Raw genomic sequence first — 15817 nt, 5'->3', positions numbered from 1 at the left:
TTGCTCACGTTACTCATTGTCTTTTTGTCCTTTTAATTTTCAGGAGCAACTGCTCAAGGCCCCTGGGAGAAAGGGGAGGAGAGGGTGAAGCGGGCCCTGTATGTGGATAATGTCATTAGGAGACTACTGACCATTTCCCACCCAACCCCAATTCCCCTGCCAACCCCAAGGAGGAATTAGTCATAACAAGAACAACAGAAGTGACATCTTTTTGGCCAGGATATGAATGAAAAAGTAAGGGAGGAAGAAGGGCATCAAGAAGGGGGGGTGCCCTGGTTTAGGGGACGGTGGGTGGGGGAAGAAATTGCCCTTGTAAGAAATGCCTGCAGTTTTCTCTGGGTGTGCAGCCAAGCTAATTGCTGGGCAGCACCAGACCTATGAGCCAAAGCATTTCAACGTTGACATTTCATCTATTTGGAGTGTTTATATCTTGCTTTTCCATCCACCCAGAGCTCTTGCGTAAAATCCCAGCAATGTATTTTTCTGATCTGCAGAATGGCGGGGATGCTAGGTGTCTCCCACGGAAACCCTGAGCAAAGGGCTTTTGCTTGCTGTCCAGGTGGGAGAGGGCTTCAGGTGCAGCGTTCAGGGCCTGCCTTCCTCCCAGCCAGAGGAGAGCTCAGGGTTTGTGCCTTGATCCTACATGGGACACATGGATCAGGGTCGCCCTTAAGGCAGAACAATGCCAAGGGCAGCTGCTCACTGGAAGGATTCAAAAACAACCTTTTGAAGCTCCTGCTAAAAGAAAACACTTGGCCTTAGAGGCTGGCTGTTTCTCTGGAAAATGTGGCAGTTCCTCCACGTTAGTGTAGAGTTGTCCCATGTTTTCAGGTAGACTTCAACATAGGGTGACCTCCTGGGGATTTCCTGGCAAGGTTTCATCCAAGGAGGTTTGACATGACCATCCTCTGAGGCTGAGAGAGAGTGACTAAGTGGGTTTCCATGATGGAGCAGGAACATGAATCATGCTCTCCTGGAGTCCTAGTCCAACACTCAAACCATGACAATGGCTCACATATCCTTAAGTACATACAAAGCCTCTTTCCTTTCCCTTGTTGGCCCCATCAGAACTTTGAACCATCCAGCCCAGAGATGGAAATCTGGTGGCCCAGTCAATTCTGTTGGATTGCAGCTGCCAGCAGCCCCAGCATCGTCAATGGAGGTTGACATCTGGAGGGCCACAGAGATTGTAGCCCCATGGGGCTGTGCTGAACCAGCCGTGGGTTTCCAGGGTTTCAAAGAGGATTCTTGCCCATCCCTGCCTGGGAGCAACTCCACAAGAGAACTGAACCTGGAACCTCCTGCATGCAAAGCAGGTGCTCTCCCACTGAGCTATGCCCTCCCCAGTCCTGCATTTGGGTTGCTCTCTAGGGAAGCAGCCTCCCTCCCCTGCAGCCCAAAGCAGGCCTCCCATCCTGAGGGGCAGAAGTGGGGGGGTTCTATGCCCTCCATGGAGGAGAACCTGCGCCCTCATCCAGAGGGACACCAGTGGGCCATGGCTGGGCACCCCTTTCTGGGGCCCACAGAGCAGCTCCTGCCCTTCCTGGGGCCCCTGCGTTGCTGCTTGGCACTGAACTTTCCCTTGCACTCAGCAGCCGGTTCCTTCCAGGGGTTTTCCCAGTACCAGAAACCACCTGACCAGAAGCAACATCCTGAAGGCAGGCGGGTGTAGGTGTGCCCTGTGTGTGTGTATATTGTGTGCTGTGTGCTATGTGCTGTGTGTGGGGGCGAGTGGCAGGGCAGGACTTGCTGGGGCTGGTTTCAGGTGCAGCTGGTAATCTGGGCAGGCAATGTGGAGCTGGGAGCAAAAGCAAGCACACCAAGAACAGAGGAGACCCAAATAACACGTGTGCCTAGAAGACCTGCAAGAAAAACAAAGGCCCACCTGCCTACCCTTCAGTGCCATTGCTTGCCCTCTCCAAACAGCCCACCACCACACACTGGGCAGGCCTGAGTGGGGGACAGATGGGTCTATCCACAGGCAGAGAGAGGCCCCCAGCTCAAGGTGGCCAGGAGGGTGAAAGCAAGGGGCCTCCTGGCCAGGTGGGGAGGGTTGGTGCCATCACAGTTGGTAGGCTGGCACCAAGGAAGGAGGGCAGGCAGGTTGCCTTTGCAAAATCCTCAGCATGCCCTCTCCCTTAGAAAACATGGCCAGATGTCCTTCCCCTCCCGGGAAGAAATGGGGAAAGGCCTCCTGGCCAAGCCTTGAGATGGAAAGGGAATTCCCCACATCTGTGCTCTGCTTAAAGGTTAACAGCCAGAAACAGAGGGGGGGGGGGGGGAGGGCTGAAAGAGATTTCTCAGCAGAACTGGGGCCCAGCACTTGCCCAGGTCACTTGATGGAGAAGGGGAGGCCCGTCCAAAGCGAGGCTGGCACTTTGGGGTTTGCCCAAGATCCTCCAGAAAATCCTCATTCCCTGGCCTGAACAATCTCTTCCTGGGTGGCTCAGTTCCAGAAGGAGCCACAGCTCAGTGCTTGACTGTCAAAATGCCTGCACCAACAGCTCCTAAACATGCAGCCTTCAGTGGAAATGGCTGTTTTGTCAGAAATTCCTGCAAACTGTTCTCTTTGACTCTCCTGATCCCACCCAACCCAAGGAGAAGCCCTTCAGAGGTGGAAGCTTGGTGGGCCTTTTGGTCTCTCTCCCATGCGGGAGTCCTGGGATGCTTTCTGTGGTTGGCCTCTGTTCTGTGGGCTGTTCTGTGGAATGCACTCTCTCTCTCTTTAGTCTTCACTAGGATGGGGGTCTGGACATTCATTCCCAAAAGTAGGGGAGGAGAGAGCGGAACAAACTCCCTTGTAGTGTAGTGGAGTCTCCTTCCTTAGAGGTTTTTAAACAGAGGCTGGATGGCCATCGGTCGGGGATGCTTTGATTTAAATTTCCTGCATGGCAGGGGATTGGACTGGATGGCCCTTGAGGTCTCTTCCAACTATGATTCTATGATTTCCCTCTGGGACAGGACTTGCACTCCAGACTCTTGGCTTCCCAGTGGCCTTTTGCCTCTTTGAGGAAGTTTCCTTCTGTCTTTGAATGCCTTTGGCTCCACCCATCGTCTGTCCTAGTCATTGCACCTTGTGCCACAACATCACTCTTTCTCAGCCCACTTGGGTCCAGGGCCCCATTCTGCAAAAACCAAGAAGATGGAAAATTTTGGAAGGGAGGGATAATGACACCATTTTCCAAAGAATGCTCCAAAGAGAAAGGGGACGCTGCTGCTGAGCTACGAAATGTCCTTGATAGGCAAGTGCCCCTCTGCGGCCACCATCCTGACCTTCTCAACAGCCTCCGCTGACCCTCTGCCAGCCCCCTTTCGCTGCTGTGCTGCCCAAACTTTCCTGCCACTATTATTGGGAGTTTCTCTCCTCCTCTTTGGGCAACATGGGGCTGTCCGCACTACCCCTAAGTTGTAAAGGTTTAATACCACTTTACCTGCCACAGTTCTACTGGATGCAATCCTGGGATTTGGGTCTGAAGCAGTCTTTGGTATTAACCTGCCAGCCACTCAGGGAAGCTCACTAAGGGATTCTAAGTGCACCCCTCTTTGAGAACTATCAATTCCAGGAGTTCCTAGGACCGAGGTATGGTGGTTAAACTGGGACTGTAGTGCTATACCTGTGCAGTGTAGACAGACTCTCAGTCATTGCAGGGGCATCAGGATAGCAACAGGTGGCCCTGCCCTTGGCGAGGGTCTCTTGCCCCAAACTCACCAGCTGGGGGGCCTAGCTGCTCCTGGTCCTCCGGGTCCCAGGGTCTGGGCAGGGTCTCCTGGGGGCTTCCGCTCTGCCCTTCCAGGTCCGGCAGCCACAGCACTTGTTCCTGTCTTTGCAACTGCAAGCCAAAGGAGAGACCCAAGTGGGAGGTCAGGCATATGGGGTGAAGGGGCAGAGTCAGGCTGAGGGGCAAAGAGAGCCAGTCCATCTGCAGTGACATCCAGGGAGGGGATGTAGGAGATGCGTCTATGGCTGTGGCCAGGGCTGGACCCCACCATCTTGGGCAGCATGCCTCTGTGTGTGTGTAGGAGGAGAGGGGCTGCAATTTCCCCTTTGCTCTCAGGCCAAAGGGGTGGCGGGATGGAGGGTCTTCACAACCTACCCTCCCAGTGTGTGTGTGTGTGCGTACGCATGTGTGTGGCATGGGGCTAACACCGTGGGGCCCACCTGCACAGCGAGCCCCTGCTGTTCCCGAAGGAGCTCCAAGTAGCGGCTGCTCCAGAGGAGCCTCTCGGTGCGCAGCTCCTGACTGAGGTACTGCACAGCCGCCTCCAGGGCTGAGAGTCGCCCCAGGGTCGCATTGCTGGATGCCTGCAGCCGCTGGACCTGCTCCTCCAGACCCCTCTGGGCACCTGCAAGCACCAAGGGGAAAAGCCGCGCTCAGCTAGGCAGGGGGCCATCGCTTCTCCCTTGCCTTCCCAGACTAAAACCAGTTAAAATAGTTTAACATGAATTAAAACTACTGTATGTCCATGTGAGGATTTAGGTAAAACCAATTGGGCCTCAGCTTTTGCAAAGCATGGCTTCCACCTGGGGGTGACATTATGTCAATGCAGAGGCCAGGCAAGCCGCTAAGGGTTGCAAGTGCCACTCCAGAGAAGGCCCTGATCCCACACACCCTATAATGCATGGTCCTGACTGAGGGGACCCCAGAAGGGACCCTCCAGCAGGCCTCACATGGGACCCACACATGGACGTCCCCCCATTCCAGCATGCCTGGCGGTCCTCATTGAGCCAACCTGCCTCCAGGGGCCACGGACTGTCCAATGGGCATAAGGGCTTGTCCTCCTGGTGTCCCTCGCTGTCCTCCTCCAGCCACGAAGTCAGGGAGGAGCAGCCCTGAAGCAGGAAAAATGCAAAAAGGGTGCAGCAGTCAGGCAGGGGGTGGCCGAGAATTCCACCTCAAATATGAGCAGCATAGAGCAATCTTTGGTCCAGATGGGCAGGAGGCCCAAGCCAGACCCCTGGGGAGATAAAAGCACTCTGCACATGAGCCAAGGTTGCCTGGCTGCTTCAAGGCTGAGCTGTTGGTGGAAGCCACAAGGGAAGGACCTTGTCCCTGGTAGAATGAGAAGCTGGGACTCCAGGCCTGCGAATCATGCAGACTCCTTTCTCCAACACAGAGACACACACTGACACACTTTGCTGACCTTAAATTCCCACTATCTCTGCACTCCAGACACATTTCCATCCCCCCCCCCTAGGTTATTTCACAAGGAGGGAAAAAGTGAGAGAGACCCCACTTCTGCCCCACACATACACTCCATCAAAAACCAAGAGTGATTTTTTAATTATTATTTGCAGACAGAAGTGAGTCCTGGTCCCCTACACAATTCGGGGCACTTACCTCCTGCACCAGGTGGAAGATGGCTTCCCAACAAAGCTTGTAAAAGAACAAGGCAGCCTAGAGAGGTTTTGAGAAATGAGAGTTAGCCCTGAAGCCAACGAGCGCACGCTTATTTGCACACTCAAGATGTGGCTCAGGCAAAAGCAAACTGCTGCAGCTCCTCCCGGCTTGTGTCCTCCTCATTTTGCCTCCTTGGGCACCCACCCCTGGGGTCACTTGGCCACACGTGATCCTGGGTTTTGTCTGTGAAGCGCTAGACGGGATACAAGGGAACCATTCAGATGCAGGTCAGCTCTTTATGCACTCGCTCAACCTGTTTTCACAGAAAGCGACACAAGAAGAGATGGAGATGCTTCGGTGTGCTTTTGGGCCTTTTCTCAGCAAAGATGCTCTGGCACAAGCCCTCCCGTCCCCCCCAAAGAGTCCCCTTCATCAGTCCAAGCCCTTTGGGGTCCTCTTGAGAATAAGCCATGCCGCGTGGACCAGTGGCTAAGTGGGTCAGAGTGGGGATAATGGACTAGGACTATTTTGGCGGGGAAGGGGCATACCAACCCAGACCATCCGCCAGAGGAGGAGGATGCCATCCAGGACGTTGGGCACCAGCCTCCAAAGCACTTGGCTGCAGCCTCGGGGGCTCAGTAGCCTCAGGAGGGGGTCCGCTGGCTGCCTTTGCCTTTGCATGGCACCTCTGGAACAGAAAGAGCACAAATGGGGGGGGGGGGTAGGGAGGAAGGGGAGATTGACCTCCAGTCCTGGCCAACACCCCCTTTTGCCCACCCTTGGCGGCACTGTTCCCTTCTCCTCCTTTTCATCTCCTTCAGGGCCCCAAAGCCCAGTTAGATCCCAGAAGCTCAGGAGGGCTGGTCAAGCCCCCTCCCTTCACCCACCCACTTTGCCTACCTGGCAGGGTTGCTGTAAAGGTAGACTGAAGCAAATCCATAGAGAGGTGGCGCTTGTGCTCTGAGTACTCATGAGGAGGGGGCAGCAGTGACCTTCTCCTGCCCACCCGGTGCCATGGGTGCCAGCCTCCCTCTCTGCCAGGTGCGCTCACTCTCTCAAGGCCTCTGGCCTTCCTGGGGAGGGGGATTCCCTCTTCTTCCTCACCACCCACCCACCCACCCCAAGAGGGAAGCCCAGACCCACTTTGCTGGCTCTGACCCCTTGCAAGCAGACCTGCTTGCCCTCTAGGCCGCTGCCTCAGGGAGGGACAGAGCGGATCAAGGCATCGGAGGGAAAGGGATTACTAGATCTTGCCGCAAGCCTTAATCCCATCTGAAGGTGGAGAGGGGCATTGGGTGCTCCCAGGATTAAGAGTGGCCACAGAGGCCACGTGTCTCCTTAGCCACCCCACAGAAGAGCAGAGGAAGCAAAGACGGGGCTGGGGAGAAGGCCTCTGCTCAAAGGCACTCTCCATATAAACCTTTGAAGGCTGCTGTAAGCATCTCTTCCTTGTTCTCCAATTCCACTGCTCTGGGGTTTCTTCAATACTAACCACCACCAATACCCCCCCACCTGCACCGCTGCTCCCCCCAGACATTCACGCAGCCCAATTTCTTGGCTGCCCCTAAAGAAAGGTCTTTTGGCTTCAGGGCAGCCTCCAAGCACAGCATGCATACAGAAAGAGGCTCGGCAAAATGGGAAATTTTATATCATTTTTATTTACAAATAGCAGGCACGAATAGGAAAACGGAGTCTCTGCCCTGCCCACTGCCACCCCCTCCACCAGGTCTCTTTTGCCCATCTTGGCAGCAGATGCTCCAGGAGAGCGGCACAATGCAACCCCCCCCACACACACACACACCTCTTTTCTTTCTTTTGGAAATGGCTCACCAAGTTCAGGCTCCAGAGAAGAAAAAGGTTCTAACGGACAAACAGGCTGCACATTTCATCTCACTTGTTAAAAAAATGGAAAATTAAATATCAAGGTTTATTTTTAAAAAATGAAGATACAAGAAGGGAGGGGGGAAAATTCAACCAGAGGTGTCGGAGAAGCAGAAGGAAACATGGAAGGGAGCATCTTGCCATGGCTACTGGACACGCTCAGAAATGGTCAGGACGAAGACTGGCCGGTCAGAAGAAGGCTCTCTTCCCCAAAGGAGATTGATCGGGAACAAGAAGAGGCAGCTGCCCTCGGATCCGGGCCACACAGAGTGGAGGAGGAGGAGGAGGCGCAGGGTCTAGGAAGGAGCGTTGTGCTTATTCAGTCTCTTGAGGCCGACCAGGGCAGGCGGAAGGAGGGTCGGTCAGGAGAAGGGACGATCCAGCATGGAGGGGCTAGTAGTCCTGCAGGAAAGGGAGGCAAGCGGGGGTCAGTGGGGTGGCATGAGTAGCCCCTGCGCATTATACCCTCTTGCGCTATCAGGAGCCACATATGGGCAGAGACACAATGGAAGGGGGATGTAAATCAAGGGATGGGGGAAAGAATACTTACAGCTCGGGGTTTTTTGTTCAGCTTGAGATCGATCCTGCAAAGAAAAAAGGGGCACAGAATGGAGTCTGGGCCAGGGGGCAGCTCAGACCCTCGCCAAGGGCAGGGAGCGGCTGCCCATCCCGCCTACCCATCCAACTGGAAGCAGACCTTCCACCCGCACCGCGACCGGCACCAAAAGGCAGATCCCCCCCTCAATCAGGAGGTGGGGAAACGGGATTAGAGGGTTAGGCAGCATCCAAAGACCACGGGAACATCATGCACTATGTTAGCGTGTTAACGGTGGTGCAGCTCTCAGCGGGAGAAGCTACAGCAACTGAATGGGCCTCTGGGAGGACTGGCTTTGCTGGGAATTCTCCAATTGGGGCTGGGGGAGAGACTGATGACTCCAGGTGGGCCGGTAGCCTTAGAAAGCAAAGCAGGAAAAATCAAGAATAAACCAACAAAAGAAAAAAAGAAGCCCTCAGTAGAAGTTTATCTGCTGTTTAAAAACAAGGTAAAGAAGCAGAAGAGGGAAGCTGATTATGGGGGGAAATTGCCAAGGTTATTAAATGAAACATTACCTCCATCGTGCTTTTGTCCTTATTTTAAAAACCTTGCCAGCCTAACCTAATATACATACCTACAATTAAACAGATAAACTATGGGTTAGAATAGCCTTGAGGGTGGGAGGGGGCTTGGGAAGGAAGGTTTGGGGTCACAGAGGAGGGCAGGTCTCTAGGCACTAGCACCACGGCAAGAAACGAAACCCAAATCAAGGCAAGTCAAACTTACTCAAAGTCATAATCAAACATGCCAGACGGGCTGAGGGGCAGCATTTGAAAGGAAGAAAGCAGGAGAAATTAATACACTAAGGAATTGATTAAAATCCATTAGTTGATTAGAATCACCCTAGCAAGATCATTTCAAAGTAAAATCAATCCGAAAAAGAAGAGCCACAGACACACCATCTCAGCCCCACTTCCACCCCACCGCCAGCCCCACTTCCACCCCACCGCCAGCCCCATCCACCTTGGAGCATCTCTGCGGGTGATCCCAGGAGGGAAAGAAAGAGGAAGCCAAGAGGTCTCAGAAGGCAATGGGTAGCCAGGAGTGCCAGGGGCCAAATAACAGGGGATGCCCAGGAGGCAGGTGAGGATGAAGGGGGAGGCAGGGGACAGCGCTGGAAGAGATTCTGCCCAGACAGCTCCCTCTCACACAGACACACACAAATACAAACACACACATAGCCTCACGCACCAGCCAAGACAGGAACCTTACAAGACAGGGACAGAAACACACAAGGCAAAGGCAACACAAATACCAGATCTTTCTCCTTACTGACACACACATACTACTCCCAGGAGTCATGGAATATGAAGGAAGGATGAAAACCACCCAGATTTCTCTGAGGCTCTCACAGAATCTGCACCCAGCTCAGAACTGCCCTGAGCAAGACTGCCCTATATGCAGAACGGGACCCTCAATTAGGGACAAGGTGCCCTCAGCTCCCCCCAACTGCAGGGACTGGAAGGGGTTCCTCTCTCGCCGCCCCCCCAACCGGGTCCCCATCCTGGCAACGGCACAAGCCAAACTCAACAAAGAGGCACCATTCCCAGACCCAAGGCAGCTGGGGAGCTGAAGACAGCCTCTTGCCTCCCAGGGCTGGCACTAGCACTGTCCTTGCCTGCTGCCATCCTCTTGCCTCCTGGCACAGCTGGCATCATGGAATAACCCTCCCTGCTCTCAGCTTTGTCCTGAGCTCTCTGGCCAGAGCAAAACCAAGCCTGCTTCCTGCCTAGATACATTTCTATGCAACAAAGGACAATAATCAGTTGTTTGGGGAATTCCCCGTTTTGCTCAGCAACAAAGGATTTAATTTGCTACCCTCTCCCCATGGCATATTCGCCAGCTGACCTGTTCTATAATTCTGTATGCATAACTAGTCATGCCTGTCAGTTTCCCCGACTCCATTTCACTCCCTCTCTTTTTCTTGATTTCTGCATTGAGGCAGAGGCCTGTCTTTTCAAAATCTTAATGGGGGCAAGCTAGTTTCTGTTGGACATGCATTTCAAAGGAGGCATCTTTTGGGAATCTGCGGCAGCATCTGCTGCAGAATGCTGCTATTTGGACCAGAAAATATGGCTACACTGGGGCTGCCCTTGAAGACCACTCGCCCCACTGGTCAGGAGATGGGAGCAGGGCCTTCTCTGCTGTGGCACCCCAGTCCTCCTCCAAAGGTTGCTCTTGGGGAGTTAATTCTGGCACCAAATTAAAACATGGTTTTTTAATTAAAGCCTTGGAGCTCTAACTATTTTGCGCACATCTCTACATCTGCCAGGTCTCAAACTGCTTCCAACTTGTTCTGAACCGTTTCCTTGTTTAATGTGTTCTTAGGCTCTTATCTGTTACTTTTAACAAAATTTAAATTGATTGTATTGGCAAGCTACCCTGAGATCTCCTGATACAGGTCAGGATATAAATACTTTAATATTAAAGTATGTGAGCAAAAGCCTCTCTTCTCTCCTCTACCAGCCTCCCCTCAGGGCTGCTTTTCTCCCAGTAAGCCTAAAGGGAGATGAGGATAAATAACTAAATGCATTGGGGAGAGGTAGCCAGGGGTGGGAAGGATGAAAGCAGCGGCAGGTTCTGCCCAGCAAGGTCAGAAGGCTCAACTCAGCCTGGAAGCAATCTGGGCAAACATGGGCCATTCTCTGCTTCTCTCTCAATGTACAGCCTACCTCACAGGGTGGCTGGGAGCACAGAACCTCTTGGATGAGACAATGGCAAACGTGACAAAATAAAGGCCCTTTCCTCTGTACTGTCAAGCCCTTCCAGCACACCACAACAAAAAGAGAGAAATATCTGGTCTGGGAGCTATGGTTGGGACCAGACACCCCTCCAAGGGAAAGGGCCTTCCATCTGGCCGCTGTCCCTCTGCCTGCAAGGAGCCCTGCTGCCCCGCCAACCCCTCCTGGCCCACCTGTGTCGGTTTTTGTTCTTCCGCTTCTTGTGGCTGCTGTGGTGGCTGCCCGAGGCAGAAGAGGCGGCCTTCTGGGGCTTCACTCCCTGGACAGCGCTGTCCAGTTCTTCGGCCTCCTCTTGACTCGGCTCGTTTTCCTGGTTGTGGAAGTCCGGAGACGTGTCGCTCTCCGTCCCGCTGCCAGGCTCCCCTGGGAAGGGAGGAACGCAGAGAAAGCCTCAACTGAGGGGCTCTGGCACTGATCGCCCAGGCGGTTAGAACGACCATCAGGTACCCCTGGACATTTGCCAGGGAGAGGGGGAAATGGGACCCCAGATCAGTCAAGGTGCCCACCTCTGCTTTGCAGGGTCTGCAAGGCACAGGATTAGGGGGAAAGGAGTCCAGAGGCAAAGGGGAGGGAAAGACAACTTACGTTTCTCAATGAGCTGGTCCTGCACTCCAGCCAATGCGCTGACTGCCTACAAAACCAGAGGAGAGGCCTGAAGAAAGAGGACTGGGCAACTGGGAGACAGAGAGAAGGAAGGGCAGCAGGAAAGGCCAGCAGCCAGCACCCTGGCCCCATTCCAACCCCACTTTCCTCCCCATCTCTGGCCATTGACACCATGGTGGGGGGCCCTGCCTTCAGGGGACAGGATCCGGAGGAGTGCCGTGAGCTGCTGTTCTTAATTCTTGTTATTATGATACGGAGCAGACTTTGTTGTGATTTTACTATGCCACAGACAATGGCCAGCCAATGAAACAATGTACTTACTTATTTGTTTTGAATGTTAAAATTACTTTTCCAAATAAAGACTATGGCTGTTTTATTTTATGGTTCACGCAGCCCAAGGACCACATTGGAGTAGACAGAGAGGCCGGCCGAGAGTCGCATGACCAGTGGCCCTGAATCCTCTGGCTGCATTTTGTCTGGCATGCTCTCAGGAGCAGGTGCATCCTGATGAGCGATGCACACAGCATAGGTGCAAGGCCTCCCTTTCATGCATCCCATGCGCTGGGTGGGCAAGAGAGAGGCGCAGCAGCAGCCCCGATGGCAAGCAGGACAAGGGACTCACGGCGGCCGAGGTGACGGAGGACTTGCTGAAGAGGCGCTCAGCTTCCTTGAACTTGCGGTTCCGCCGGTCGTTCTTGCTGTTGGAGTTCCTGGCAAAGGCGAGAGCGAAAGAGGGAGAAAGAGAGAGAGCGCATCATTCATGAGAGAAGCCAGAGTCGCAGCTGGGCCTCCAGCCTAGGGAGGTGTGTGCAGACATACGCCAAGGTTTGCGTGCATGTGGGAAGTGTGGCTTTCTCTGTGTATCTGTGTGTGTGTGTGTGTGGTTGAGGGGCTTGCTCCCCGGGAGACCACCTCTGGCCATCAAGGGCCCCTCATGTGCCCTTCCCAAGCCCTGCTTGTGGGCCCTGAGGAAATGGGACAGAGGGCATTGGGAGGCACCAAGGCTGCAGGGGCACAAAGGGGGCAGCCGAAGCACCTGGAGCCCCCAGAAGGAGAAGAAGGAGAAGGGAGCAGGTAGGGGCAAGCGGGCTGGGAAATTGGAGGAAAATGTCCAGAGATGGGGAGGTCTGAGAGGGATGCCTGGCTCCCAAAACCCATTTCCCCAGTGACAATGGGAATGTGAGCTACGATCAAGAACCAGGATTTGGAGGTCTAGGTGGATGCTCCCGTACCTAAGGGCGAGGAGGTCCCTTTGGGGTCAGAAGAGAGGCCCAAGATGGTGTCCAAAGAGCTGCAGCCCCTTTGCTGACTTTTGGGAGATTGTGCCAGGGGAGGTGGCTGTGGGTTTGGGACCCCCTCTGGCGTAGTTTCCCCTCAATACCCCTTGCCCCCCCCCAAAAAAAACCTGCCTTACTTCTGGTTGGTGAGGTAGCGGTCCCAGCCGCGGATGATGTTTCCGTACATCTGGGTGTCCTCCAGGTAGCTGCCCTCGAAGGCATAGATTTGGCGTTCCAAATTGGCCAGAGTCTCCTGCGGAGGAAGAGGAAGGAGGAGGGATTAACGGAAAGGAGGAAGGAGAAAAGGAAGAGGGGATTGGTGGAAAGGAGGAAGGAGAAGAGGAAAAGGAAGAAGGAGTTGATGGAAAGGAAGAAGGAGGAAAGGAAAAGGAAGAGGGGATTGATGGAAAAGAGGAAGGAGAAAGGGAAAAGGAAAGGGGGATTGGTGGAAAGGAGGAAGGAGAAGGGGAAAAGGAAAAGGGGATTGATGGAAAGGAGGAAGAAAGAAAGGAAAAGGAAGAAGGAATTAAAGGAAAGGGGAAAGGGAGAGGAAGTGATTAATGGAAGGGAAGAAGGAGAAAAGGAAAAGAGGGGATTGATGGAAAGGAGGAAAGGGAAGGAAAGAAGGGATTAAAGGAAAGGGAAAAGGAAAAGGAAAGGGAGAGGAAGGAAGGGGTTAATGGGAGGAAGGAGAAAAGGAAAGCGAGAGAGGCAAGGAAAGAAGGGATAACTGGAGAGGAGGAAGGGCTGGGAAGCGAAGGGAAGGAGAGAGAAGGGGGGATGGATGGATGTCTTTGGGGAGGGAGGGAGGGGGGAGGGAGGGGTCGTCCTCCCGTGCCCTCCCTTCCCTCCCTCTCACCGCCAGCTCCTGCTTCCTCTTGACCAGTTCGGCCAGCTCCCTGCGTGTGTCCGGTATCTGCGGGGGGGCTCCGGCCTTCGGGGGGGGCCCTGAGACCCCGGAGACCCCCCCTCCGCCGCCCCCCGAGACCCCCCCTCCGCCGCCGCCCCCGCCGCCATGAAGAGCCGCCATCGAAGGAAGAAGGGAGGGAGGGAGGAAGGCAGGCCCCAGAACGCCTCCGCCCGGAAGAAGCAGCAGAGGCAGGCAGGCGGCAGCGGAGGAGGAGCCAAGTAGGCCTGGGCTGGGCCTGGGCCTGGCCTAGTGCTGCTTCCGCCGCCAGAGAGGCCTCGCTCGGGGCCCAGGCCCAGCCTCGGGCCCCTTGAAATACACACACCTCCTGTAGGCCTCCAACCCTCTGGGTCTCAAGGTCAAGGCACACTCTCTCGGCCTCTCTTGGTGGGGCAAGACCCCTCCCCACACAGCCTTCTTGCCAAGGAAGGACCCCTGAAGGTGGAGGCAGAGGGCTACAAGGCCAGCCATAACAGCAACGACAACAACAACAACACAGCCATTGTCTACTACACTTCTAGATGCCATTGCGTTGGGAAGGGGGATATTAGCCCCCAGTGTACAAATACTGCCTCCCCCCCCCCCCCATGAAATAGACCCAAAATGTACATATAAAGACACACACACCCGGGACCCTCGAGTCCAGCCCTCTCTTTCTGCCCTGAAAGAGGACCCCACCCAAAAAGCCACAGAATCAGAATCCTAGAGTTGGAATTTGTCCTCTTCTCCTGCCGTGCAGGAACTCACAGACCAAGGCCGCCTTTCAATGGAGGACCGTCCAGCCTCCAAAGAAAGGGACTCCGCCAACCTCCAAGACGAGAGCCACTGTCAAACAGTCCTTACTCTTTTCTTGGAGCTTGCATCCTATTCTCTGTAGCAGCAGAAAACAAGCTTGTTCCATCCCCGGCATGAGAGCCCTTCAAATATTAGCCTTGCTAAGTAAACAAGAATGCTCTCTGCCCATGCTCAGGAAGCCACTCTGGTGGCAGCCGCTGCTTACCTTGCCTGTTGTACATAGGGACATGCTGCTACACTAGGATCATCCAGAGCAGAATCCCTTTCTTCCCCAGGTCCATTGCATTGGTTTTTGTGGGTTTTTCGGGCTCTGTGGCCATGTTCTAGAAGAGTTTCTTCCTGACGTTTCGCCAGCATCTGTGGCTGGCATCTTCAGAGATCCATTGCATTGTTTACTGCAGAAACACTTTCCTCCTCCAGCCCTCCTTCGCCACCCTCCCAATGCCAACGCTGCAGGAAAACCTCCAGATAAGGCTGAGGACAAGGAAGAAAAAGGGGCTAGGCTGAGCTCTCGGGAAGAGATTTTGTTGGAGGCTTTGTTAACTAAGGGAGGCCTGTATTTTGAAACACTAGGGCTGGCATTCTTGGCCTTGAGGCCGACATGCAAGGCTTTTCTGGGAGGCATCTTGGGTCCCATACTGAAAGGCCAGCTATAAATCCATAAACAAATGGGGTACATCACTGCCAGCGCCCCCAGAGAGCATAGAAATCCACCTGATAGAGCGGCTCTCCCTTGTTCAAAATGGAGACCAGGCAGGAAAAGTAAGAGATGCTTTTGGCTCTGGATTATGGGCCTCTAGGTCCAAGATATTTCACCATTAAAAAGGTGTAAGATGGGAGACAGCTGGTGGTTCTCAAAAGAAATGTTCCTGAGAACTGGGGGGAAATGCCAGAGAAACCTTAATACTTCACCTTCTCCCCATTTTCTGCCATTTTAAATAGTTACGTTTTAGGGACGAGTGGCTGTCTGCTTTGGAGAAAGAAAGAATATCACAACGACGGTGTGTTCAAACTAAATTTACAAATCTTTTATTTAAAAAAAAAAGAACTATAATGAAGGAGACTGACTGCTGTCCAAAGCTGTTTCCATCCGCCACCTTCTGTCTCAGTAACCGGTCTTTGGCCCCACATTTACGATAAACCCACAGTGCCCTTAACTGGGCACACAATCCTACGTGCAAAATACATTTTTGCAAAACGGAAGCCCACTCAAACCTGTGGAACAGTAAAAGAAAAGCTACATCCAGCACACTGTTTTTCCTTTGCTCCAGGGGTGTTTGTCCACAACTTCCAAGGGTATTTGTGCACAACCTCTGGAGGAGCCAAAGTTCCCTACCTCTTCCTTTTCAGAAGGTGCCTACGCACTGAACCAGAGAAATATAAACCTGCGCAAAGTTTTCAGGACAGAAAAAGGGTTAAACTCTTGCACTGTTCCCCACAGTATACACCATGTCTGCCTCTCCCTATCAAAGGAATAAGTGGGTGCTGGCATCCATGGGTTCACAGAAAGAGAATGTTCTTTAATACTTTGCTGGAAATTATACCCACCGTACCAAGTGAAAAATAGATCCACGGGGCAATAGAAGTGCCTGAGAAACACACACACACACCCTGCCACAGCCATTCCCATTTTACCAGTAAGGAATCCACAGAGATCAACACAGGGAAATGCTCTCTTT

The 15817-nt window shown here is 53.6% G+C and overlaps 1 protein-coding gene and 1 pseudogene across 5 annotated transcripts; both read right to left on the bottom strand.

Moving 5' to 3' along the window:
- Positions 1 to 2479: 2479 nt before the first annotated feature.
- LOC149304954 (uncharacterized) lies at positions 2480 to 5522 on the bottom strand (annotated as a pseudogene). Its single transcript, XR_016271878.1, has 5 exons — positions 5340 to 5522; positions 4732 to 4831; positions 4160 to 4344; positions 3710 to 3830; positions 2480 to 3125 (listed from the first exon to the last, which is right to left on the bottom strand). The product of XR_016271878.1 is annotated as an uncharacterized LOC149304954 (transcript).
- Positions 5523 to 6978: 1456 nt separating this feature from the next.
- Positions 6979 to 13481, bottom strand: MEAF6 (MYST/Esa1 associated factor 6). Of its 4 annotated transcripts, XR_016271844.1 has the most exons (9): positions 13296 to 13481; positions 12574 to 12689; positions 11782 to 11869; positions 11142 to 11187; positions 10730 to 10919; positions 8542 to 8571; positions 8331 to 8389; positions 7771 to 7804; positions 6979 to 7622 (listed from the first exon to the last, which is right to left on the bottom strand). XR_016271844.1 is itself a non-coding variant. In XM_089478748.1 (8 exons), the coding sequence occupies exons 1-8, from the start codon at positions 13464 to 13466 to the stop codon at positions 7614 to 7616; spliced, it is 684 nt and encodes a 227-aa protein (XP_089334874.1). In that variant the 5' UTR covers positions 13467 to 13481; the 3' UTR covers positions 6979 to 7613. The 4 variants fall into 4 exon arrangements, 2 of the variants coding, with proteins under 2 accessions (XP_089334874.1, XP_089334875.1); XR_016271845.1 differs by lacking the exon at positions 8542 to 8571; XM_089478748.1 differs by lacking the exon at positions 8331 to 8389.
- Positions 13482 to 15817: the final 2336 nt, after the last annotated feature.

The sequence above is a fragment of the Sceloporus occidentalis genome, unplaced genomic scaffold, assembly GCF_023333645.1.
Source record: "Sceloporus occidentalis isolate IW3139 unplaced genomic scaffold, rSceOcc1.0.p SCAF_13, whole genome shotgun sequence".
NCBI lineage: Eukaryota > Metazoa > Chordata > Lepidosauria > Squamata > Phrynosomatidae > Sceloporus > Sceloporus occidentalis.
Note: the sequence above shows the minus strand (reverse complement) of the source record. Positions and strands in the feature narration are given on the sequence as shown.

Bases quoted from the DNA above. Each gene is read 5' to 3' on its own strand.
- MEAF6 (XM_089478748.1), bottom strand. From the start codon at position 13,466: ATGGCGGCTCTTCATGGCGGCGGGGGCGGCGGCGGAGGGGGGGTCTCG. The intron at 12,690-13,295 runs GTGAGAGGGAGG...CTTCCTCCGCAG, and splicing joins AGAGGAAGCAGGAGCTGGCG to GAGACTCTGGCCAATTTGGA. The intron at 11,188-11,781 runs GTGAGTCCCTTG...CTGGTTTTGTAG, and splicing joins CCTCCGTCACCTCGGCCGCC to GCAGTCAGCGCATTGGCTGG.